The 27,149-nt window shown below is 44.4% G+C and overlaps 1 protein-coding gene across 5 annotated transcripts in view; it reads left to right on the forward strand.

Moving 5' to 3' along the window:
- Nucleotides 1–10,576: 10,576 nt before the first annotated feature.
- Trim24 (tripartite motif containing 24) overlaps nucleotides 10,577–27,149 on the forward strand; it is an 86,805-nt gene continuing 70,232 nt past the window's right edge. For 4 of the 5 annotated variants that reach the window (XM_048340289.1, XM_048340290.1, XM_048340291.1 and 1 more), the window contains exon 1: nucleotides 10,838–11,234. In XM_048340289.1, the coding sequence (XP_048196246.1) occupies nucleotides 10,859–11,234 (376 nt within the window). In that variant the 5' untranslated portion in view covers nucleotides 10,838–10,858. Of the gene's footprint in view, nucleotides 11,235–27,149 lie in introns of all 5 variants that reach the window. The other variant, XM_048340288.1, reaches the window with a different exon arrangement.

The following is a 27,149-nucleotide window of genomic DNA, read 5'->3' on the forward strand; positions in this document are numbered from 1 at the left end:
GAAGAAGCCAGGGACTGTGCTCAGGCCCTGAGTCCAAGGCCCAGGACTGCCCCCCCCCCCAAAAAAATACATACTTGTATCTGGGCCTCCTGGTGGCTCATACTGTTGTGCCAAGTCGCGAGACCACCACCAAGAAGACCACCGAGACACAGACATTCCGAAATGCAACAGCAAGACAAGACTTTATTCAAGCGGGGCCACGGCCGGGGCCTTGTCCTACCCACCAACACAGCAGAGGTTAGGAGGCAGCCTCGGGCTGCGATTATACAGAGCTTATAAAGGCCAAAGACAAAGTTACAGCAATCAGGTGTTTAAGCAAGCAAGATTACAGGTACAAATCTGATTGGCTCAGGGCTCGAGGTATTCTAGGGGCAGTTAGAGTTAAGTGTTAGGTTTTTAAAGTAGGTAGCCGGTAAAAGAGAACACCACGCTGTATTCAGGCAGGAAAGAAAGTTTATTACCGAACTGCTGGCCTGTGGCCAAGATGATCCATGGCCAGAGAGAAGGGAGAGAGAGAGAGAGGAAAGAAGGGAAGAGAGAAAGGGGAGAGAAGGGAGAGAGAGCGAGCCACCCCCACCCAGCCCTGCTTTATTTAGGGCAGGGGCAAGGGGTGTGGCCAGGTGGATTAGGAGGTGACCTCAGGGAAAGGGGAGGTAACTGCCTCCAGGTCTGCAGGTTACCCAGGTAACTGGGTGGAGACTTAATGAGGTGGGGGCATCTACATGGAGCCCTCAGGGAGAGGACCTAACATTCCAGCCTTTTAATAGTTATGACAAAGGGCGAAGACTCTCTGGCTGCTTCCTGCTGGCAAGGGGCGTCAGCATTAGGGGTAAAAGGCAGAAATGTGGCCCCTCGTGGAGAAGGCAAGCAGCAGGGTCCCTTGGTGGTAGATGCCAGTCCTTGAATGAAGCCTGGAAGAAATCTCATGAGGCAGGGGCTGGACAAAAAAAAATTAAGGCAAAAGGAAGGGTTTAGGGCACAAAATTAAAAATTGGGTGACTTGGACAGTTCTTATACTCAGGCATGGACATTAGATGGACAAGCTACTATCTCTTGATCCCCCGGCTCTGATTAATTTTGAAAGGGCGAGACAAAGTGACTCCATTTAGGATGTGATCATTTTCTTCTTACTCCACTCCATGATACTTGTTCCTGGAACTGGCTGAGTCCCAGTGGTCTAGGTGCTTGTTGCTAGGATGGCTTGCCCCTGTTGGCATTCACAGGATTTGAACTCAGGGCCTGGGCACTGTCCCTGAGCACTTCTGCTCGAGGCTAGTACTCTACCACTTGAGCTCCACTTCCAGCATTTGTCTGGTAAGAGATAAGTCTCTTCAGCCATGCTTCCAGCCTGGCTCTTCGCTGATTAATTGGGAGTTGGAGTTTGAGAGAGATTTTCAGCCCTGGCTGGCTTCGAACTGCAATCCAAGGAGTCTTTGTCACAAAAGCCCTTTTTTATTTCCAATTAAAACAACAAGGAGACCAAGGGGACTAGAGCTTACCTGTACCTTGTCAAGAATTGACCAAATACTTGCCAGAATTCTGCAATGACAAAAACTCAGTAGATGTGATGAGTTTTAGCACAGATATATAGCTATATGGACATACTAACAAATGCAGCAGTAGACTCTTTTGGAATTCCAATAGTAAATGACTTTTTTTTTCTTTGCCCAATATTTTAAAACCATGTGGTCAATGCTAGAGAAAAGAACTTTTAGATATCTTTGCTGACAAAGCACATTGGTGGTCAAGCCTCAGTTTCAGAGGTCTGTGAAAAGAGGCAGCTTTGTGAGCAAGGCACACAACGATGGTACGACTTGGGAATTTTATAAAGTAAGCAAGTAAGCAGGAAGATGAGAGAGAGAGGGAGAAAAAGGAAGAGAAAGAGAGGAAAAGAGAGAGAGAGAGAGCCTGAATATAAGTGACTTCTAACCAATTACCATTGCAGTGGCAAAAACTGTATCTGAGCGAGTATTTCGAGCAGGCCTCATTGCACTGTCAAGAGGCGTGCTAGCAGTGTCCGGGCTCGGGTGTGACTGTGATGCAAAACCCAAAAAGCACGGGAGGGAGGCGCCTGGTGAGTGGATGAGCTTACCGGGCAGAAGCGGCAGGCAGAAGCGGAGGACGGAGCTGCAGAGACCGGAGCAGCAGCAGTTTCACTCACCAGGGTAGACAAGTGGTGTGGAGGTGGATGTGGATGTGGATGTGGAGGCCAGCAATGATATTAGTGAAAAGTGGCGCGTGGCTACTCGCAGCAGTTTGGTTCGCAGAAAAAGGGCCGTCAGGACTGGGCATACTCCCAGAAAAAGGAGAAAAATAGATGGGAATTCCGCCTCTCCTGACTCTTAAGCCCTTCCCGAGTCACGGCACCATATATGTTAGGTTTTTAAAGTAGGTAGCCGGTAAAAGAGAACACCACGCTGTATTCAGGCAGGAAAGAAAGTTTATTACCGAACTGCTGGCCTGTGGCCAAGATGATCCATGGCCGGAGAGAAGGGAGAGAGAGAGAGAGGAGAGAAGGGAGAGAGAAAGGGGAGAGAAGGGAGAGAGAGAGAGCGACCCCCACCCAGCCCTGCTTTATTTAGGGCAGGGGCAAGGGGTGTGGCCAGGTGGATTAGGAGGTGACCTCAGGGAAAGGGGAGGTAACTGCCTCCAGGTCTGCAGGTTACCCAGGTAACTGGGTGGAGACTTAATGAGGTGGGGGCATCTACATGGAGCCCTCAGGGAGAGGACCTAACATTAAGCATTCCCAGTCGTTAGAGTTCTCGACCAGCTGGCCCCTAATAAGCTTGTCCTGGGTTTGCTCACAGGGCCTGCTTATTTTCAGTTTCACGTGGTAAAGTGGGGTAGGCGTGGTAAAGTGGGGCCTGACTTCAAAGTCTGGCACCTCAATACCTTTAATCCTAGCTACTCAGGAGGTTGAGATCTAAGGATCATACTTCAAAGCCAGCCCAGGCAGGAAAGTCTGTGATCCCCAATTAAACACCGGAAAACTGGAAGTGGAGCTGTGGCTCAAGTGGTAGAGCACTAGCCTTGAGCTGAAGAGCTCAGGGACAGTGCCCAGGCCCAGAGTTCAAGCATCATGACGGACCAAAAACAAAACAAAACACCATACTTGCATTAAAAAAAAAAGACCCCATAGTTATTTTACTTTTTGTGTATGAACTGGTTTTGCAGCTTGAACTCAGGACTTCATAGTTTCTCTTGGCTTGCTAGCTCACCGCTGGCACTCTACCATTTGAACCATGCCTTCTGTGTGGCTTTTTGCTGGTTTATTGGAGATAGAGTCTTAGACTTTTCTACTTGGGCTGCTTTTGAACTAGTTTTACAGATCTTGCCTCCTGAGTAGCTAGACTTACAAGACTAACACATCCATGCCTGTCACAATTAGTTTATTGGATTTTGTTTTTCTGAAAAAAGAAAATTGGTTGGGGCATGGCTCAGTGATAGAGTGCCTACCTAATAAGTATGAGTCCCTGTGCTCAAATCCCAAAATTAAATAAGTAAAAAAGAAAAGAGAAACAAGAACTTGGAAAACTTACTGCAAAATGTTATTTAGAATAGTACACATTCAAAAATAATCTAAACAATTTGAAAAAGTAATAAAATGAAGGGTGGACTCAGCCATCTTAGAAATACACATGATTAGGAACTTGATTATCGAGATACAGAGAAGTGCCACCATCTGAGCAGTCAGATCATGAATTTTTATTACACAGTCAGTGACTATGAGCGGACTCAGTTCTAAAAACCTTATAGCCTTGAATGCAGTCAAGATAAAGCTTATAAAGACAAACGTGAAGAACTAAGCCTAGGGCTGGGAATATGGCTTAGTGGTAGAGTGCTTGCCTCGTATACATGAAGTTCTGGGTTCAATTCCTTAGCACCACATATATAGAAAAAGCCAGTAGTGGCAGTATGGCTCAAGTGGTAGAGTGCTAGCCTTGAGCAAAAAGAAGCCAGGGACAGTGCTCAGGCCCTGAGTTCCAGCCCCAGAACTGTCAGAAGAAAAAAAAAAAAAAAGAACTAAGCCTAGCAAAACTGTGTTTTACAGAAGCAAAGAAAGCTAGTTACAGGTTATCTAGGGGGAGGCAATCAAGGCCAAGAATTCCCCAGAACAAGACTTTCCTGTAGCTTAACCCAAGATGCAGCTGAAGTTCAAAGAATGAACCACCTCTAGAGTTTGAAATGCTCGAGTTCGGATCCCCCGAGAGACCACCAGAGACCAAGACCAATGCAAGCAGCAAAAAGGGCATTTATTTCAGGCTAGCTTGGTCCTCCACACACTCAGTAAGCTGGTGACGTAAGAGGCCCTGAGCCTAGGGCTCCCAGCTGTTTTATACATTCGTTGAGGAAGGTAGGGACTTAGCATACATTATAGCATCTTTTAACAAATCAACACACACCGCGGGAAAATTATAAAATAATTCTAAAGCATGTTTGGCGCATTTGGTGGTAGGAAGGAATCTGGAAAGGGTCCTTGGTCAGATCAAGGGACTGATGCATTTAAAATTGATTGGTTAAGCCATAGGGGCATAGCAAGGGGGATGTGTGCACAGCTGCAGGGTTTTGATTAGATACTGGAAATCCCACTCACAATTAGATATGGTCTTTACTGGGAAACGAGGGGTGGGGGGTAGGATGTACAGTGAGGTCAGTCAGGTACAGAATGGGGTCTTAGTACAATATGGGGTTACTCTGGTCCTTCATTCTGGCTCTACAAGTTCTCAAAACTCCCAATCATGCTGGATGCCAGTGGCTCACACCTGTAATCCTAGCTACTCAGGAGGCTGAGATCTGAGGATCATGGTTCAAAGCCAGCCAGGGCAGGAAAGTCTGTGAGACACTTATCTCCAATTAACCACCAGGAAACCAGAAGTGGAGCTGTGGCTCAAGTGGTAGAGCGCTAGCCTTGAGCTGAAGAGCTCAAGCCCCAAGACTGACAAAAAAAAAAAAAAAAAAAAAAGGGCCCAATCATCTATTAAGATGCCAGGATCGTGGGGAGGACAAGTTCAGTGTCATAAGGATACAAAAGTGAAAATAGTATTCAGGAATGAACAAATCAGTGAATGAAATAGTATCTGAGCAGACCCATGCATATATGGAAAACTGATAAATAACAGATGGTATTTCAAATGAGAGAGATGTGGATGAATGAATTTGATGACTATAATTGGTACAACTAGTCATCCATACAAAATTAAGAATGAATTCTATTTTTCTTTCCCACCTCCTTACAAAATAATAGTGTCTGTGTCATAGACTGACTACATTATGTGGTTGTTCAAAAGAATGAAGTAGCTGGGCATAGTGAATCTCTCCTGTAATCCTAGCACTGGGGAAAATCAAGACTTTACAAAAGTACCGGGCACCAGTAGCTCATACTTGGAAATCTATCTATCTATCTATCTATCTATCTATCTATCTATCTATCTATTTGTCCTGGGGCTTGAATTCTGGGCCTGGACTCTATCCCTGAGCAAAAGGCACTCTACCACTTGAGCCACAGATCTACTTCTGGCTTTTTCTGAGTAGTTTTTTTAAAGATATGAGTCTCACAGTGTTTCTTGCCCAGGCTGGCTTTGAACCAGATCTCAGCCTCCTGGATAGCTAGGATTACAGGTGGAACTACCAGTGCCAGGCTGACACACTTGTAATTCTAGTAACTTATATGCTAAGATCTGAGAATCAGGGTTCAAAGCAAACCTGGGCAGATAAATTGAAGAGCCTTATCTCTGATCATTCAGCAAAAACCAGAAGTAGGGCTCAAGTGCTAGAGCTCCAACTTTGAGGGGGAAAAAGCCAAAGAAGAGCATGAGGTCCTAGGTTTGAACCCCAGTACTGCCTCCCTCATCACAAAACCCCAAAGATCTTTGGACTGTAATGTTAAAATATGTCAGAAATGTTTATGTGTGTGCATCTCTCACTCTAGATCTTAGATAAATAGCACAATTCCATTTATGTGTTTTTCTATGTGGGAGAGGACACAAAGCCCAATGCCACAGGACTATATAAATACAAAAACAATCTAGACATATAGACTTCAAACTGTCGCCATAGTTACCAGGAGACGAAGAGCAAGAGCCTGGTGGAATTGTAAAGAACCACCAGCCCCTTTAGGAATTTCTGCCCTACCTGCCCTACCCATTTTCCCCATGCCCTTCCAGTAATAAGACTCTCTGCTCCTGCTGGGTTTTAGAATGGCACTTAACTACTCAACTGAAAAGGATGCTTCCCAGTTTTCCTAGAAGCTAGGTGCGGCTTTGTAACAAATCCAATGGCCAAGAAGAAGGTGTAAGGTTCACCAGAAAGGAAACCTGCCACAGGCTTCAGGTAGAAAAGAGTTTATTGGGGGGAAAGCAAACATCCAGCCCACACAAGATAGAGGCATGGGGAGACAGAGGAGAGGAAGGAGAAGAGAGAGAAAGGAGCCAAGAGAGAGTAAGAGAGAAAAGGAAAGAGAGTGGGAACCCTGTTGAGCCAGATTATATAGGAAAAGGGGGGAGATATCGCCAGGTGGATTGGATGTGACCTCAGAGAAGGGGGAGGTAACTGCCTCCAGATGTGCCAGTTACCTAGGTAACACAGGTACTGACACAGACTTAAACAGGTGGGGGGCATCTGCATGATGCCCTCCTGGGAGTGGACCTTACAGTAGGGGTTCAGTTTTTTTGTGTTGTTTCAGTTGCCTGGCCTCCAGTTTCTCTTTTCCAAAGTAAAGAAAGCACTGGGTGTTGGTAGCTAGATCTGGCCTTGTAGATAGGAAAACGTTTTACGGCCTGATGGAATACCAAGCTGGAAGGATTCACTGATGGCCATGTTATGTGAAAGAGAACTGAACTTGAAACAGTTTGAGCCAATGAAATTATCATACCAGCTTAACCTATAACCTAATATAAGGGATTCAAACATCTCCACCTACCCCAACTTATTTTTATGAGTTTACGTTTCATACTAAACAGGAAAATTTACTCAAAGTAGGCATAGGCCAAATAAGCTCTCAGAAAACATGCTGTATCACAGATAAACCCCTGATACATCTCAAAGCCCAGCTTGAGCAAGAGATAACCAGTTGTTTCTGCTTCAGAAAACAGGCTCTGGCCACAGGCTTCCCACATTGCCCTAACTGCCGCCCTTCCACCCCCCCACCCCCACCCTCCGCTTAAGCAACCCCCAATTTAAACCCACCTATTAGCAACTAGCACAGCCCTTGTACTCTGAACTTTTGCCCCTCTACTCACTACTTGGGGCCCAGAATTTCAAGTGTGAGCTTGTCTGGATGTTCAGGAATAAAATAAGCCCCCACCAGTCTGTCTGTCTGTCTTTCCACAACATTTCTTCTATGTTAAGTCCAACTTCAAGATTCTGGCTAATTGTATTCATGACTGTGCCAAGAGATGCTTTCTCCTTCAGTCTGCAGTTAGCTTTTCTTTGGTGTACTTCTAGGAAGAGAGCTCTGGTCTCACTTTCTCTTGAAAAGACTTCCATTCCTTCAGATTAGAATTGAGCTTTGTCTTTGGTTCCCGTAATTTCCTGAGCGACAGGGGTGCTAAAAGTATTGTTCTAATTTTTGCTCTCTGCCCTCCCCCAACTGTGATCCTTAGACCTACTACAAAATCCTTGGAATTTCCTGAATGATCTAAGAAGGCCACATTGTCTTTTGTTATTCATAGTAAGCATCTTCTGGCCAAGGCAGAGTATATGCTAATGAGGTGACTTTTGAGGAAGGACATCTGCCCACAAAAACAACCAAGGGCTTATCAGAATTGGAACTCTGAGCCCACCCTCTGACCTCCTGTAAGGGAAAAGGGCTGGAAATTGACTTCCTCCCACTGGCCAGTGGATTAATCATGCCCAAGTAACGAAGTTGCCATAAAATCTCCCAGCTGACCCGATCTGGAGGGTTTTCAGGTTAATGAACACAGAAGGTGCTAGGAGCTTGGTATTACCCCGGTATCCATCCTCCAGAAAGAGCAGAGAAGCTCTGTACAAGGCCCCCCCCCCCGCCCCCAGCCCTATTCCATTTGGCTATTGCTCAGATTTGTCTTTTGTAATGAACCAAGAAATGTAAGTAAAATGTTTTCCTGACTTGCGGGTTCTACTCTGGCAAATGGTTGCATCTGAGAGGAGGACAAGAGGAGCTCCTGGTGTGCAACAAAGCTGGCTAGGTATGACAAAGGGCTGGTGCTCACAATTCATATCGGAAGAGGTATGCAAGTTTTAGGGACTAGCCCTTTCACTTGGAGGTCAGACACTAATGAAGCTCGGTACAGATGTTGGTGTCTGCAGTCAAATGGAGAATTTCTTAGAGTAGAAAACCCACATATTTGATCTCAGAGGTTTTATGAGTATAAAAGAGTTTGTCTTTATGATGGCTTCACCGAATGATCTCATTTCAACTGAATCACTCCACAGGTAATTAAAGTTAAATATCTCTTTAAAAGCACAAGTGGGTTTTGAAGTTCTCGTGTTTTATGCTGTTATACTAGGATATTTGGTTTAGTAATGATTCCTCATAAATAATCACAACCAATGTCACCTTTTTATGTGTGTGGTAAGTGTTTGCTGGTACTGGGTCTTGAACTCAGGGCCTTAGTTTTTTCAATCAAGGCTAGCATTCTACCACTTGAGCCACAACTCCACTTCTGTTTACTGCTAGTTAATTGGTAAAAAGATCTCAAGGAACTTTTCTGCCTAGGTTTGCCTGGAACTATGATCTTCAGCTCTTAGCTTCCCTGAGTAGCTAGAACTTGCAGAAGTGAGCCACCGGTGCCCAGCCCACTGCTTGAACTCAGGGCTTGAGCACAGCTCTTCAAGGCTAGTGCTCTGAAATTTAGGTGACTAATGAGAACCTCACAGACTTGTCTTGCCTGGGCTGGTTTTGAACCTTGATTCTCAGATCTCAGCCTCAAGAAAAGCTAGGATGATAGGTATCAGCCAGAGGGCTAGTTTGTCTTCGTTTTATCAAAGCCTAGAGCAACACTTATACTTCTGGCTTTTGTGTGGTTAATTAGAAATTAGCATCTGGCCAATTTTTCCTAGGCTAGCTTCAAACCTTAATCTTTAAATCTCAACCTCCTGAGTAGACAGGATTAGAGGCAAGAACCACAGAAAGGACTTGGTCTTAGTTTTATCAAAATATTTCCTGGGGCTGGGAATGTGGCTTAGTGGTAGAGTGCTTGCCTAGCATGCTTGAAGCCCTGGGTTTGGTTCCTCAGCACCACATCGAAAAAGCTGGAAGTAGGGCTGTGGCTCAAGTGTTAAAGCACTAGCCTTGAGCAAAAGCAGCTCAGGGACACTGCCCTGAGTTCAAACCCCAGGACTGGCCAAAAAAAAAAAAAAAAATAGCCACATATGTACAAAGCAGTTTTCCTCTACCCTCTGTATCCCCGCCTCCTCCCCCTCTTAGGGCTTGAACTCACATTTTGAGTGCTTTCCCTTGAGCTCTTTTCCTCAAGGCTAGCGCTCTACCACTTTGAGCCACAGTGCCACTTTCTGGTTAATTGGTTAATTAGCGATAAGAATCTGCTTTCCTCCCAGGCTAGCTTTGAACCCATGAGTCTCAGATCTCAGTCCCTGAGTAGCTAGCGACATTACAGGCGTGAGCCACCAGCTTCTGTCTCCCTGTTTCTGTATTTGACAGCGTCTCCCAAACTGGGCCAGTTTCTGCTTTAAAATGTGTATAATTCCTGTTATCAGGAGAATGGAGGAAACGGACAACACCGATACAAATTGCTTGGGCAGCAGAGATTTATTTTTAAGTCTTTATGATGTCACAGTGACACACACCCCTTGGAAAAGGAACTACTTTTAGTCATTGAAAAATCCAAATTTAACCTCCTTTCCATTAGTGAAATCCCTTAAAAGAACCTTCCCTCCTCATTCTTTACAACCCATTCATTCATCATGGAGATGAATAACTCCAGGCTTCAAAATCCACGCTGTTTCTCCAACATCACTTTCGCACAATATGGTTTTGATTCCTCCTAGGCGCTTCACTGCCCCCACCGCATCCTCCTCAGGCCCTCCCCGTCCCCCCCCAGCTCCCTCCCCCCCCCCCCCCCAGCTCCCCACCCCATCACCCTTACTCCCCTCACGAGGCTCCCAGCTCCAGTAGTCACGCCAGAGTTTTCAAAGCAGTTACTTTAATTAAGGGCGCGGAGTAGACCAGGTAGGGGGGCCCCGCCCCGTGGGAGGAGCTAACACTGGGGGCCGAATTAAGTGCCTGCTGGTTAACAAATGAACCCTTCATTTCTTTAAAAGAGCTACACGCGCGCGCGCACACATACTCACAGGCTACACACACACACACACACACGCACGCACACACACACACACACACACACACAGAAACAGCGGCCGCGAGTCTCGGCATCCGGGGTGGGTGTGGCCAGGAAGGCCCCGCCCCTTCTCCCAGCCAGCCGCCCGCCCTTCGGAACGCCGCGGGCTTCGATAGGCTCCGCCCCCTCCCCAGGCGCCGCCGCTTATTGGCCGGCGCGCTCCGGGCTGACGCCTCGGTTGCTGGGAGAGCGAGGCGGGGGCGGGGCCTGCGGTGGGTCGGGGGGCCGCAGAGAAAGGCTGCGAGGCTCGGGCGGGCTGGGCGGATTCGACGCGCGCCGCAGCGGTTGGCGAAGCCGACCCGGCGCAGCCTCCGCGGTACCGGGAACGATCCCGGCTGACAGATTTCCCCCTTCTTCCGGCTGCGCCACTGGGGAGGCGGATCCCCGGGGCCTCTGGCGGCTTCCTCCTCTCGGCGGGTCCAGCGAGCGGCCTGGGAAGGGGAGGTCGTCGGGGGCGGCGGCGGCGGCGGCGGGCGGGGACCGCGCTCCCCCCCCTTCCCCGGCGGCGGCGGGGCAGGACAATGGAGGTGGCTGTGGAGAAGGCAGCGGCGGCCGCGGCTCCGGCAGCGGCCGCCGGGGGGCCCTCGGCGGCCCCGAGCGGGGAGAACGAGGCCGAGAGCCGGCAGGGCCCGGACTCGGAGCGCGGCGGTGAGGCGGCCCCGCTCAACCTGTTGGACACTTGCGCCGTGTGTCACCAGAACATCCAGAGCCGGGCGCCCAAGCTGCTGCCCTGCCTGCACTCGTTCTGCCAGCGCTGCCTGCCGGCGCCCCAGCGCTACCTCATGCTGCCCGTGCCCATGCTGGGCTCGGCCGAGACCCCGCCGCCCCTGCCCGGCCCCGGCCCGGGCCCCGGCTCCGGCTCGCCGGCCAGCGGCTCCACGCCGTTCGCCACCCAAGGTGAGAACCCATCGCGGGCTCCGGAGAGGATGGGAAGGCGGGGCGGGGAGCCCGGGAGGCAGCGAGCGCCCTTGTGCGGCGCGACCCGCTGTCATGTCGCCGGCGCCCGGGGTGCGCGGCGGGGGAGGGGAGGAGGAGGGAGGGCAGGCGGGCGGGAGGAGGAGGAGAAGGGGGGGGGGGGTCTGTTGGCGGCGGGTGACATGGAGGGCCCCTCGCGCTCCGCGGTGCGCGCAGCAACTTCCCTGGGTGCTGCTCGGGGGTCGGGGAGGCGGGGGTGGGGGACACCGGGATGCGCCCGGCGTTCTCTTCCGGGCCGGGCTGGCACGGGCGCCCCGCACTCGGGCAGAGCTCCGTCCGAGCGTCCCGTGCGTGTCGTCGGGTGTCGCGCGCGCGTTGGGGTGGGGGGCGTCTTGGCCGACCGCATCCCGTTTACCGCTGCCTCCCGCAGAAAGCTTTGTCCGGGTCCATATGATCCCGATCATCTCGCGTCCATACCTGCGTTCTTGGAGCCGGCGGAGGGGAGGGTGGGGGAGGATTAAGTGATGGAGACTTTGTTTGATGATGATTACAGATTGGATGCCGTCTGTTTGTCCTGTCTTGGATGTTTGGGTTCTTTTTACCTTAATGAGTTCCCAATCCTCTCCCCCCCACCCCCTTCTGCTGCGGACAAAGGAACCCAGCGCTGGTGTGTGTGTGTGTGTGTGTCTGCGTGTCTGCTTCTTTCCCAGATTTTATTTCGAACAAGACTGTAGAGGGTAAGAAGAAATAGAACAAAGTGATTTGGGATGCAATGTTTTCCTGGATGTGTAGATAACTGGTTGGAAGTTCCTGTTCGTGTGTGTGTGTGTGTGTGTGTGGTGTTCATTACTATGTAAAGACTTTTTGACAGGTTCTCATTGCTAACGGTAACAGGTTTCAAGCATTTAAAGTTAAAAGTACTCTAATTGTCTGTAGGAAGAACACGTGAGGTGGTTGTTTTGTTTTTTTCCTTCAGTTTTTTAATAGTGCAGATGTTTGAGCATGGCCTTTAAAGTAAGTGAGAAGTAAGCGAGAAAGGGAAATCAGGTTTTTTTTTTGTTCTTTTTGGAAATCAGGACTCTGCTGTGTAACTCAGGATAGCCATCCTCTTGTTTCTGAAAGAGTCCCGTTTGGCATCAAAACCCGAGAGCTGGGACTCCAGCGGTGTGCCTCCCCCTGCCTGGGAAATCTATTCTTAAAGAAGTTACACGGAGGTGTGTCAGTTCAACCTGTGAGATTACCGGGGCTTGAACTCAGGGCCTGGGACTTTCTGCTCAAGGCTTTTCACTGCAGCACTTGAGCCGCAGCTCCACTCCCAGCATTTGGGTGGTTAATTGGAGATGAAAGTGTTTTGGACTTTCATGCTCCGGCTGTCTTCAAACCATGGGAGTTTACAGCCTCCTGAGTAGAACAGGTGCGAGCTACTGGCACCAAGTGTGAAAATCATTTTTAACATAATATTTTAAGAGTCTAGTTATTTGAAATAATATACTAATTAAATAAGTAGGTCAAGCGATGTATAAATTTAATGGTTTGGGTAGATCATGGTTTTATAAAAATATATTTTATTAAGGTATTGTACAGAGGAGTTAACCATTTCATAAGCCAGGTAATGAATACATCACTTTGTGGGCGATTTTGCCCCTTTCTTCACTTTCCCCCAGTTAACCTCCCCCCCTCCCCATCTCTGCCTTGCTAACTTTTGTTTTGTTATTTTGGTCGGTTGTGGGGCTTGAACCCTGGGTCTGGGCACTGTCCCTGAGCTCTTCAGATCAAGGCTAATGCTCTGCCACTTGAGCCACAGTGCCACTCCCCCTTGCTAACTTTTGAATGGGCTGGCTTTGAACTGCAACTTTATTGATTTCTCTACGAAATTACAGGTGTGGAACCACCATGCCCACCTAAATTCTAACACTTGATGGTTGTTTTTGTCTTTGTGTGTGAATGTGAGACGGTTCTGGGGCTTGAACTCAGGGCCTGAGAGTTGCCCATGAAGATTGTGCTTTTATCACCAGGAGTGAGAATCTGAGGTCCCCCAAAGGGAACGGACTCCTCTGGCCCATAAGTACTTGTCTCTGAAGCAGAAAACAATTTCAGGGTGAGACCAGTAAGGAAGGGACTAGTTGCGTTTTATTTACTGAGCAGGGCAGAAAGTAGAGAACAGAATTCTTGGACAAAATACCAATGAGCTGGCCATGGTGGTACACACTTGAAGTCCCAGCCACTTACTTGGGAGGTGAGAAGGAAGTGTATGGGTCTGAGTTTGACTCTAGCCCGAACAAAACAAAACTCAGTACAAACAAAAGGACTGAGGGCAAGGCTCAAAGAGGGCAGGGAATTTTGACATAAAAGATTAAATTTAGGGCTGGGGATATGGCCTAGTGGCAAGAGTGCTTGCCTCATATACTTGAGGCCCTGGGTTCAATTCCCCAGCACCACATATACAGAAAATGGCCAGAAGTGGCGCTGTGGCTCAAGTGGCAGAGTGCTAGCCTCGAGCAAAAAGAAGCCAGGGACAGTGCTCAGGCCCTGAGTCCAAGCCCCAGGACTGGCCAAAAAAGAAAAAGAAAAAGATTAAATTTAGTGTTCTTTTCCTATAGGACCTGTTGCACCAGGACTGGAAAAAAAAAAAAAAAAAGCCTATAGGACCTGTTGCAGATGTCAAATAGCCCTTTTCATCTTGCCCTGGGGAACTGAGGCTCAGGGAACATACAAAAAATTGTTGATAGTTTGGTTTATACTGTTGCTCTAAGTAATACATTGTCTCCAACCTTTGAGAGGTTGCTGTCTTTTCCTTTCCCTCCCTTCCCTCACTCCTTTCTTCCCTCCCTCCCTTTCTTCTTTACTTTCTTCCTCATTTTGTGCTGGTACCAGGGCTTGAACTCAGGGCTTCTTGCTTATATCTGGTATTCTACCATTTGAGCCATGCCTCCAGTTCAGCATTTTACTGGTTGATTGGAGATGGAATCTAGCAGAGTTTTCTGCTCAGGCTGGTACAAACCAGGCTCTGCAGATCTATGCCCCCTGAGTAGCTAAGATTACAGGGGTGCACCACTGACACCCAGCTCTTCGGCTCAGTTTTGGGGAATTTGAAATTTCAGGCATTTTTGTAATTCCAATTTCCAATTTTGTGTAATACCTTTTCTGTTGTTGGGTGGCAAGACCCAAGTATCTTGAGGGTCAAGACCAGCCTGTTACATACAATAAGACCTTGTGAGAAGGAGCGAGTAGAGAAGGGAGAGAAAGGGTTGGGAAGGGAAGGGAAAGGGAAGAAAAGAAAAGGAAATGGAAAGTAATCACTTGGTCCTAGGCATCGTGGATCATTCTCTACATGGGCTAAGCAGATTAATTGAGATGAATCCGAGGGTAAAACAGTGGGAAATGGGGAAAACAAAAGAAGGGGAAAAACTAGTTCCAGCAGATCTCATGTAAGATTCTCAGGGAGATACATATGGATAATACTGAAAGCCAAACAAAGTAGGTTTGCTTGCTTTTTTGATTTTGTGCTAGGGAAAAAATTCTGGGTTTCATGGACCAAAGTCACAATCCCACCAAAGCTACAATCCCAGCCAAAAATCAGTTTTATTTATTTATTTATTTATTTTGAAACCAGGCTTTTGGGGTTTGGATCTAATCTTAGCTACTCAGGAGGCCAAAATGTGGAGGACTGTTGTTCAAGGCCAGCCTGGCCAGCAGAGAAGTTAGCTAGATTTTATCAGCAAAAGAACTATCAGAAAGCCAGGTTGATGATATGGCTCATGTGGTAGAATGCCAGTGTAGCAAGTGAGGCCCTGAATTCAAACCCCAGTGCTGCCTTCTCCCAAAGCAAAACAGGTTTTTAGGGAATCACCTGTATGGGGCACTTTTTTTTTTTTTTTTAAGATATCTTACTCCAGAAACACAGATTTTACTAATCTGAGAGTTTCACACCTCTGGAGTCTCATGGGCTCTTCTGCCTGGGCTGTCTTCAAGCTGAGGTTCTCAGGTGTCATCCTTCTGAGTAGCTGAGATTAGCCACCATCCAAAGGTTCATATTTGGGATATAAAAACCAAACTCAAGGTATAGGATAGTAGTACCCAACACTGTCAATCTGGTTTTCCTTTCTATAAAATATTCTTTGGTGCACCACCCCCCCCCTTTTAAATCCTAATCCACAGAAGCAATATATCCTAATACATTTTTTTCTTATGTCAATGTGTTTCAACTTGAAAATAAAGCTATCAGCCACAGGGGGAAAAAAGTACAATTTGTAAATGCCTAGATACAAATTTGCCACCAAGCCCCCATTGAGAGCAGGTGCCTAAAACCTTGGTCAAAACGAACTTTTAATCTTCATGGTAGAGGGAATGACCACAGCTAAAGCAGGATGACAACCTACCTCAGTCTTGACTGTCATTTCTCTTCTTATGCAGTTTTATGTTAGAAAAGAGACAAGCTTAAGAAAGGTTTTTCTTTGGGTATTATAAATTGGGAAACAAGCTGATCTTGAAGAAATGTTATAAAGTTCACCATTTGTATTTTGTGTTAGTAACCTTAGACAAAGTAGCAAACTCTAAGAACCACTCTTGGAAAGAGGGGTCACATTTGTCAAGGAAGAATAAAATAATAAGAATGCTTCCGATCTCTAAGTTGTTTATTTTTTGCAGTGCTGGGAATGAACCCAGGACATAATGTATGCCAGGCAAGCTTTTTTTCCACTGAGCTATGCTCCCACTGCTCAAAACGTGTCTGTGAGCACCCATGGGAAGTAGGAAGGTGGGGGATGAGTGTGGACACAGGCACCCATACTGGGGCTTCAACTCAGGGCCTCATGCTCTCACTTAGTTTATTCTACCCAGGGCTGGCATTCTATCACCTGAGCCACAGCCCCATTTTTAGTTTCTGATGGCTCCCAGCATGCTAGTTTCAAATCTCCATCTTCATACCACAGCCTCCCAAGAAGGTAGGTTTATAGACATGAACCACCAGCTCCCTACTCCAAAACTGGCAGTTGACAGTACATATTACTGTTAGCTGTTTTTTTTTATTATTATTATTCTTGGCTAAATACTATAAATCTTCTAGTAAGAGATTAATGGTAAAGGATCAATAGTGTTTAAAATGATCTGAACCTTGCTTTTCTATATAAAATCTGTGTGTTGTCCTGTTGAGTACTCCAACGCTTAACCTACAGTTTCACTTTGGGGTTTTAGTTACCATCTGAGGTCAACGACAGTGTGAAAATATTAATACGAAAACTCCCAGAAATAATTTGTGTTTTAAATTGGGTGCTCTTCTGAGTAGTGAGGTGAGATCTCACCTCATCATACTTCGGGTATGAGTCATCCTTGGTCCACACAACCCATGTATATGACGGATGCCCCATACCCATTAGTCACATAATTGCCCTCTCATTTACATCTGCTGTCTTGGAATGCAGTGCTTGTGTTCAGGTAACCCTGAAGTGGTAGCTTGTCCTTGCATCACAATGCTTACATCATTCACCTCACCCCATCTTGTCACGTAGGCATTGTACCACATAGGCATTTTACCATCCTAACGTCATCAACAGGAGGATAAGTACTGTATCCTAAGATGTTTTTAGAGAGAGGTCAAGTTCATATTACTTTAAGTATATTTTTGTAATTGGTCTATTGTTTTTGTTACTGTCCCTAATGATTAAACTTAATTTTAGGTATTTATATGTAACAAAAATACATGATAGAAGGATGGGTGGATGAAGGGATGGACAGATGGATGGATGGATGGATGGATTACAGGCATAAGCCACCAGCACCTGGCAATTTGCTTTCTGAGAGGGTGCTCAATCACTTGAGCCACAGCCTAGTCTAGTCCCTTGAAGGAGTGAAGTTTAAAAATTTTTAAGTCTAATTTTTTCATATCCAGTTCTATTTGTATCTTTAGATTCTTCATCTCCCTCAGTTTTTTTCTGCTTTTTCCAGTATTTTTATAGTTTTAATCCTGTGCTGTTTATATCTAACCCATTGCAGATTTTTGTATAAGTAGAAGTTCATGTTTTTCTTTTCTTTTTGTAGCAGTTCTGGGCTTGAACTCAGGCCTGACCACTGTCCTTGCACTTTTCTTGTTCAAATCCAAAACACTACCACTAGTTACACTTCCAGCTTTTTTGGTGACTAATTGGAGATGAGAGTCTCATGGACTTCCTATCCAGGCTGTCTTGGAACTGTGATCCTCAGACCTCAGCCTTTTGAGTAGTTAGGGTTATGGACATGAAAGTACTATTAAAAAAAAAAAAAGCAACACTATTCACTGAAAGACTACTTTTCTTTTTTGACATTGAAAAATCAATTGCTCTCTCTCTTTCTTTCTTTCTCTCTCCCTCTCTCCCCTCCCCCTCCCCCTCTCTCCTTCCTTCCCCTCTGACTCCCCGCACCTCCATCTTTATGCAAGGCAGTAGTTTGTTCTCCCCCAATAAACTCTTCTCTGTCTGAAAAAAAAAAATCAATTGGTCATGTATGTATGGTCTATTGATATAGACCTATATTACTCTATTGATACATCTATTGAGCTAATAGATTTTTTAAAATTACATAGCTTTTTTAAACAAAAATTGAAATATAATGTTTAATGGCAATGGAAGTGGTACTTTTTAATTTCCTTTCCAATAGTTATACCATTATTGATTATATGTCATCATACTAAATTCAAGTATCAAATGTAACAGTTCATTTCATCTTGCTGAATCTAATTATGAAATTTAATATTTTTGTAGAGTTCTTAGGATTTCCTAGGTAGACTATAAGGGAGATAGTTTGACTTATTTCTGTTCTTTATAACTTGTCTTTTTTTTTTTTTTTTGCCTTATCTGTAGGATCTCTAGAAGATCATTTTTAAAGTACTAATATGTAGGTCTGCGGGGTGGTAGGTAGCTTAGCGATAGAATGGCTGGCCTAGCAATACATGAGGCCCAGGGTTTGATGTCTGGTGTCATAAGACTGAAATATCATTTTATAAAGAAGCATGTCAAGGCATATTTTTACATATGCCTTGAGGAATATCCTGAGGGGGGAGAGTCACGGCTGCACACACCCACATGTAGTTTTGTGTAGGTTGGAAAGAAGGGCCTTGCACACAGTTTCCCTACTATAAAGCAATCTCTCTGCTGCCAGCCCGATTGTATTCCCAAACCGTCAAATTATAATGTATACATACTTGGATAAGTAAGCTTGTGGACATAAATACCTATTCTTAACTAAGATGGCTATCAAAAAAATTGAGTATCATTGTAGGCCATTTACCAGACCTCTAGCATAAATCATCTCTGTTCACGGGGAAAGATTCATGTGGAGGCTGCTTACAAAATGCCCTCAAGGGGCTGGGAATATGGCCTACCGGTAAAGTGCTCGCTGCATATACATGAAGCCCTGGGAGTCCCGATTCCTTAGCACCACATATATAGAAAAAAGCCAGAAGTGGCGCTGTGGCTCAAGAGGTAGAGTGCTAGCCTTGAGCAAAAAGAAGCCAGGGACAGTGCTCAGGCCCTGAGTTCACACCCCAGGACTGGCAACAAAAGCAAAACAAATAAGCAAAATGCCCTCATGTCAGTGACCTGTCAGATCCTTTCATTGTAGATATCAATCACGTGTCCCGCAATCATAAAACCTGACCTTCCTTGGGTGTGGTGGTGCACTCCTATAATCCTAGTACTTGGGAGGCTGAGGCAGGAAGATAGTGAGATCCTGCCTCAAAACAGTAACCAAAAAAGGGATCCTAAATTCCAATTCCAGTTGCTACCACAGAAGCCTGGCTCTTCACAAGTCTGTTGGTTTGGGATAATGTAGAAGGCTGAGTCCATAGAAAGCAGGGCTGCGTCTCTTTCTCCCTCCCCCTCCCTTTCTCCTTCATCTCTCTCTCCCTCCCTCTCTCTTCTCCCCCTCCCCCATTTCTTGCTTCTCCCTCCCTCCCCCACCTCTGTGTATCTTTTACTAGGGGTGGAACTTGTGTGTGTGTTCCACCATGTGAGCTTTGTCCTTAGCTCCAGGACTTACTCATATGACTTCCCAGTGTGTATAGTAGATACTTGGCATTTCTGAGACATGAACATGTAATTAGGTGACACAAATTATTATGCTCTATAGTAGAAAGCTATAACCTTTGCTGTCTCATTTTGTGTTTCATTTTTATCAGATGTTATAGAGATGGTGGAGTTCTGATTTTTTTTTTCCTACCTGCCTTAAATTATTTGAATCTTTGAAGTGTCATTTTCAGCTATCACAAAGATGATACTCATCTGTGAGCACAATGGCACTGAAGTGGCAGAGCTGGCATTCATAGGCTCTTACCAGCCTTACTGTGAGGCTTAATATTACCGATTATCTTAACCAATCTAAGAAAATATGGTCCCAAAAGTTTCAAAATTTGCAAGAAGACTCAAATTGACTGATGTCTTATATGGTAAACCGTGCCATAAGTGTATCTTAGAGCATTAGTTTACCATGTGAAAGGCTCTCATGATTAACATGACATTTAATTATTTCATCTTGATTTTATTCCTTTGAATCAACATATTCTGTTTGTTTGCTTGTTTTGTTGTTTGGTGTTTTTTTTGCCAGTCCTGGGGGCTTGTACTCAGGTCCTGAGCTCTGTCCCTGGCTTCTTTTTGCTCAAGGCTAGTACTCTACCACTTAAGTCACAGCACCACTTCTGGCTTTTTCTGTTTACGTGGTGCTGAGTAATTGAACCCAGGGCTTCATGCATGTTAGGCAGGCACTCTACCACTAAGCCATATCCCCAGCGGGTCACATGTTCTGGAGTATACTAGTACTATAGTTTGGATCCATATTAAGAATAATATATTAGGAAGTGTATGTGTTATAAATGGTACACAACTGCCAGTTGAATTGACTCAATTTTTTTTCTCCAAATATCATATCCTCCTCTTTTTTTTCTCTTTGGAGTATGGAGATAGAACCCTGTATGCTCAGATCTTCTTATTTGAAGTTGTAAAACTACCCTATGTCTCGAAGAACTTCTTCCTGATTTCTTCTTTCTAGTCCATACAGACTAATAGTACAGCAAATTTAAAAGAAAAGGGTTAAGAGTGTGGTAGTTTTGACCTGTAATCCATGTACTTAGGAGGCTGAGGCAGAAGAACTGAGAATACATGACCAGCCAGGCTTCATAGGGAGGTCTGTATGAAAAAAAAAAAAGACCTTAGTGACTGAAAATCATGACTATTTTACTTTGATTATGGATGTAGTGATGTCCCTTCACTGCATGCTTTCAATGTGCAACTTAGCCAGGAAGCCAGGGGGTTGCTCGAGTCTATGCATACTGGTCTATATTGATTTGTTTCTTCCTGTCCTCCATCTTACAGACCTTACTTGTTTGTTGTGCCACTTGTTATACGACTTATTTTACTTTTACTAAACTTTCTTGCTCACATTTCTTACCTGTGTTTTGGTGTTAGTTCCTACCATTTCTCTGAATATTCTTTTTTTCTCTCCTGTTTTTTTTTCTCATTTCTGGGTAAATAGTGAGGGTGAAAAAACCTAGGACAATGGTTACTAGACTAGAAGAATTACAGAGGAGACTGAGAACAAGTTGGAGAAAAAACCCCAGGAAAAAGTAATGTCCTGACAGCAGTGTTCCACAGCATCATGCTCTGGGCAAGACTGAGTAAGAGAATCCTTAAAATTAGTGATTTAGCAAAATGCAAAAGAATCTTTTGGGAGAAAGATAAAGTAGACAGGAGATTAGGAGTAGACTTGATCAAGGAATTGTTCAAAAGTTGTAATTGGAAAGTTCAGACAACTCTAGAAAAGTTTGCCTCTGAAGGGGAGGAAAGGTGTAAGGGATTATCTGAAGTGACAGAAACAGGAAGTAAAGGAAGATGTCTTGTGCATTTCTGTTTTTGTGACCCAAAGGTTTAGGTACCATATAAATGAAAATAGAAAGGCTCTTCTGCTGAGGCATTTTTTTTTTCAGTCAGTTGTGGGGCTTGAACTCAGGGCCTGGGTGCTGTTCCCATGTCTCTTTGTGCTCAAGGCTAGGGTGATGCCAGTTGAGCCACAGCTCCACTTCTGCTTTTTTGAGTGGTTAATTGGAGATGAGAAGTCATTTGGGGACTTTTCTGCCAGGGCTGGCTTTGAGAAGCATCCTCAGATCTCAGCCTCTGGAGTAGCTAGGTTTACAGGCATGAGCCACCAGTGCTGGGCTTCAAGTGAATTTTGAATGTTTTGAATATCCTGAATGAGGCCTCTGGGAAGGCAGGAAGCTTGTTTAAGGCAACAGATGGAAGCATTGGTGACTTTAGAAAGGAGATGTTTTCTCTATTGTAAACAGGACAGAAGGCAAGAAGAGATGTAAATTCAGCAGATGCATTTGTGCGTCTTCAAAGTAAATAGAGTTTTCATATTTTGAGCCCCACTGTCTTCTGTCTTCAGAAAGAAGTGACTTCCTGATTGATAGTAATGTCAGGGTTAGAGAGCAGTGGAACAAGGTTTGAGGAATTTTGCAGCTGTCTATTATATATGGGTTAAGTCCCATTTGCTGCTAGAGACCATGAATTTGTAGTGACTTCTGCCTCCCCGTTTAGGCTGTCCAGCACCTTTCAGAAGAAGCAAAGTAATTTAAGGAAGTGCTTCTCAGTGTTCCACTATAACTGTAAACATGGGGTGAAAATATGGATATTCTGATATGCTTCTTGTCTCAGTAAAGAGGTGTATAAAGGAGATGTATAAAGGGGTTAGTTACATGAGTCAGATAACGAGCACATTTCTTTTTGGATATTGTCACCCTTTCCTTCGCTTTCTCCTAGTTTTTCCCTCCCATCCCTGCATACAAGTTGTATAGTTCCTTGTCAATGTAGTGTCTAGTGAGTAGCACTGCTGCATTTGTTCACCTTTTGTCCCTCCATTTCTATGCCTCTGCTTACCTTCCCAAAGACATAAATGGACAGGACAAAAAGAAAAAGAGAAAAAATGGCAACAATGACAAAAACCTCTTCCATTTCCTGGAGTTCTTTATTTCCATAAATACTATTTTGTATTATCAGATGCACATAGGTATTGTGCCTTTGTGTTCCTCTCCTAAGAATATTCTTTGCTCTCACTGTGTGTGAGTATTGTTTGATCTCACTGTGTGTGAATGCCAAGAGTCTTGTATCTTTATTTTTTCCCTAGTATTGGGAGCATACTCATGTCTTTACACATGATATGTGAGTATTTTGTCCCTGAGCTATTTTGCCCAGTCATTGGTTCTCTACTTACTTTGATGTGGGTCCTGGGGCGTCAATTCAGAATCTGGGTGCTATCCCTGAGCATTTTTGCTCAAGGCTAGCACTCTGCCATTTGAGCTACCACTCCAGTTTCAGCATTTTGGGTGATTAATTGGAGATAAGAATCTCAAGGTTTCAAACTGTGATCCTCAGATCTCAGCTTCTGAGCCACTGTGCCCAGGTTTGTTTTGTTTTGTTTGTTATTTTACGGTTCTTTCTTTTGAGACAATTTCATTGAGAAGCCCAACTTGTCTATTACCCAGAATGTTCATCCTCTCTCTGCCTCCCAAGTGCTGGGATTACAGGTTTGTACCCCCCCCCCAGCTTCAAAGGGACATCTAGAATCAAGTAGTCTAGATACAGTCAACAACCCAAAAAGGTAGAATTTCTCTTTAGAATAGAGCAGACCTGCAATAACAGTTCTCTCGGCCGTAGTCGAAACAAGGAGGGTACCATATCGGTACAGATTTCTGCATATATGTACTAGGAAGTCAGAGAAAAGTCTGAGGCTACTGGGACAGCTGGAAATAGTCAGTGAAAGAGCACAGCCCCACACTGAGAATAGATTCCTGCAGAACAAACAGACCAGAGTAGGAATTTCCTGATGAAGAGAAAAGACTATCAGATGCTGTTTGCTTATGCCTGTAATCCTAGTTCCTCAGGCAGCTGAGATCTGAGGATCATAGTTCAAAGCCAGCCAAGATATTCAAAGCAAACCCAAGCAGGAAAGTCCATGAGACTCTATATATCACCAATTAACCACCATAAAACCATTTCCACAATTCAAGCTTTGAGAATAAAACAATATTCTAGAAAAAGACAATATATCTGACTGGGGTGGAACATACCTGTAATCCCAGCCCTTAAGAGCCTGAAATAGGAGGATCTTGAGATTGAGATCAGTTCCAGGCCAATCTGACCTATATAAGTGAGACCCTGATTCAAAACACTCAAAAAGGGGGCTGGGGATATGGCCTAGTGGCAAGAGCGCTTGCCTCATATATACAGGAAGCCTTGGGTTCAATTCCCCAGCACCACATATACAGAAAACGGCCAGAAGTGGTGATGTGGCTCAAGTGGCAGAGGGCTAACCTTGAGCAAAAAAAGAAGCCAAGCCAGGGACAGTGCTCAGGCCCTGAGTCCAAGCTCCAGGACTGGCAAAAATAAATAAATAAATAAATAAAAATAAATAAAACACTCAAAAAGGAGAGGGGTTCACACCTAGCTATCTTTGAAGGCTGAGATCTGAGGATCAAAGTTTGAAGCCAGTCCAGGCAGACAAATCCAACAGACTCTTATTTCCAGCTACCCAGCAAAATCAGCAGTAGAGGTTTGGCTCAAGTGGTAGGTAGTAAGCCAGCCTTGAGCATAGGCCCTGGGTTCAAGCCTCAGAATGGGTACAAAAAAACAAAAAAAGGAGGAGTTCAGCATGTGCTCCAGGAATTGAAACAGGTTAGTACCACCAAAACATAGTCTAGACTTCAGAGAAAAAGAAAATACTTTGGGAATCCATTAAAAGAGAGAGACTAGATTACTTAACAAAATAGACTACCAGTCTTCTCCAACATCAGTATTTTGAGTTCTAAAGACAATAAATAAAGGTTTTAGGATTTTCTGCAGGAAGAAAAGATGATTTGAGATTTCTATACCCAGCTAAATGATCTTTAAACATACATTAGGCTACATTAAACATTTTGAGTATTCTTTTTATAGCCTTTCCTACAGATACTCGATTTGACATTTTCTTTCTTTCTGTATACATGTTTCCTTTTCCTAAACATTTAAATAAGTTGTAGACATTGTGACCTAAACATGTCAACGTGTCTCTGGAGACCAAAGAGGTGCTCTTAAAAAAAAAGTCTTTCACCAAGGTAACATACCATATACACTTATATATATTTAAAATGTGAAAGTTGGTGAATTTCGGCATAGACATTCTCATCTGCAAACAGTATAAGTTGGATGATGGTGGCTCATACCTGAAATCCTAGCTAGTAAGGGAGGCTGAGATCTAAGGATCATTTTTCAAAGCCAGCCAAAGCAGGAAAGTATGAGACTATTATTTTCAACTAATGAGCAAGAAGCCAGAAGTAGAGGTGTGACACAGGGGTAGAGTGCCAGTCTTCAATATGCAAAACGGTAAGGGACAGCGCCCAGGCCATGAATTCATGTCCCAGTACCAGCACACATACTGCAATACTCTCTGTCTCTGTCTCTGTCTCTGTCTGTCTGTCTCTCTCTCTCTCTCTGGCAAGCTGGGGATTGGGCTTAGTTAGATGAAGCATAGGGACAGAGAAGTTCTTTGGTGGTTTTGTGGTTTGTACAACAAATGGTCTGACAACACTGAAGTCCAAGTGCCAGCCTTAGGTGACCCTTCTTTCACATGCAGGGAGGTGGGGAAAATTCTTCTCAGCCTAGGTGTGGTGTCCATTACATAGAGGAACAAAGCAGAGTATACCTGATATTTTGCCTATATTCTTTAGCATTCTTGTACTTTATATTAGCCCAATCCATTGCTGTAATTAATAGTAATTTACATGTTTAAGCTTCTTTTCAATTTGTGGTTTCTCTCCTGACTGCAGACTGGATCATTTTTATTTAAAAAAAAAAGACGTGTCCTTTCTTGAACTTTAGGAAACATATAATGCTATTTTGTCCTTTAGTTACTTGTTTAAGGTGTTATAGCCAGGTTTTGCATTATGAGGATAACTCCCTACCCTCATTACAGTTAATAACTAGCCTCCTAGGAGATAATTTGGTGTCTGTGAATATTAGGTTCACAAAAAACTCAGATTGACAGTACTAATGATTTGCTTTTATCAGTTATTACAGTCATTGCAAAATTACAGTCATATCACTTAATTAGTTGATAGTTATACAAATGACATTTTCTTATTTATCATTAAAGATGTGTGAAAGTTTTCAATATGGTATAATCTATTTTACTCTTCAATTCTTCATCCAATTCCCTTTAATTAATTTTCATAATAAAATTGTCCTAAGGCGGCAGTAAGAACTCCCTCAGGTTAATATTTGTGTCCTTTGATATGCTCCATGTTAAAAGTATTCTTACTTTTTGGAGAAACAACCCTTTCCTTTGTCTTGTACTTCTGTGCCACCCTTGTTTCTGCATGGGACCTTAGGTCTTTTATTTTGATGAAATCTATTTTTTTTCTAGGTTCTTTTGTGCCTTATCTAAGAAACCTTTTTTGTTTTTTGCCAGGCCTGGGGCTTGAACTCAGGGCCTGAGCACTAAGCTACACCACATTCCCAGCTCTAAGAAACCTTTAACATCTTTCTCCATTATTAAATTGTCATTGTTTAAAATTTTTATGTTTAGATCTGTGGCCAATGTGGTGGAGTGTTTATATCAGGTGTAAGCACAATGTAATTTTATGTGTGGATATACAACTTTAAATATATATAAAGTTACTGTTGTTATGGTGTTGTACACAGGGCCACCATCTCATAAGTCAGGTAGGTAATGAGTAAATTTCTTTTTGGACCTCACCCCTTCCTTCACTTTCCTTTTCTTATTCCTGCCCGCAAGTCGCATAGTTCATTTTCTACATAGTGTCTCCTCAATACCTTAAGTGCATTTTTTCAGCCCTTCCTCCCTCCATTTCTGTATGCCCCTTGCCTTCCCCTCCCCCCAAAAAGACAGAAAAAGAACAAACAAAAACAAAAAGCAAAAAAACACTGCCACCGTGGATATTCAACTTTTAATAGCAGTGACCCACCCACCAGCCCCTGACCCACCATGGCTAACCCTCTACCAGAATCAGGCCATCTATCTTCAGTTCTGCCTTTTTTTTTTTTTTAATGGGTAAATTGTAGATAAGAGTCTCTATTTGTCTACCTACATTGGTTTCAAATCGAGATTCTTAGGGGCTGGGAATGTGGCCTAGTGGTAAAGTGCTCACCTCATATACATGAAGCCCTGGATTCAAATCCTCAGCACCACATATATAGAAAAGGCCAGAAGTGGCACTGTGGCTCAAATGGTAAAGTGCTAGCCGTGAGCAAAAAGAAGCCAGGAACAGTGCTCAGCCCTGATTTCAAGCCCCAGGACTGCAAACAAAACAAAACAGGTTGAGATTCTCAGATCTCAGCCTTCTAACTAACTAGGATTATAGACATGAGTCACTGATACCCAGCAGACAATGCTCTTTTTAATAGACTATTCTTTCTCTACCTCATTACTTTTATAAAAATAAAATATAAGATGTCATGTCGATTTATTTCTGGACTCTTGTATATTAAAAGTAAGGATTTTCTTTCTCTCTCTTTTTTTTTTTTTTTTTTTGTCAGTTGTGGGACTTGAACTCAAGGCCTGGGAGCTGTCCCTGAGCTTTTCTGTTCACTGCCAGCATTCTACCAGTTTGAGCCACAGCTCTACCTCTGGTTTTCTGGTAGTTAATTGGAGATAAGAGTCTCACGGACTTTCCTGCTGGGCTGGCTTCAAACCACTGTCTTCAGATCTCAGTCTCCTGAGTAGCTAGGATTACAAGTGTGAGCCACCAGTGCCCTGCCAAAACTAAGTATTTTATGCTAGCAAAATAACCAGAAAGTTGTTCTGTGGGGAATTCTTGTGTTTAACTGTAGAACTGAGTTTAATAGCAGCAATGAGGGGTGACAAAGAGGTATAACATGATAT

This window comes from Perognathus longimembris, chromosome 2 (assembly GCF_023159225.1).
Source record: "Perognathus longimembris pacificus isolate PPM17 chromosome 2, ASM2315922v1, whole genome shotgun sequence".
NCBI lineage: Eukaryota > Metazoa > Chordata > Mammalia > Rodentia > Heteromyidae > Perognathus > Perognathus longimembris.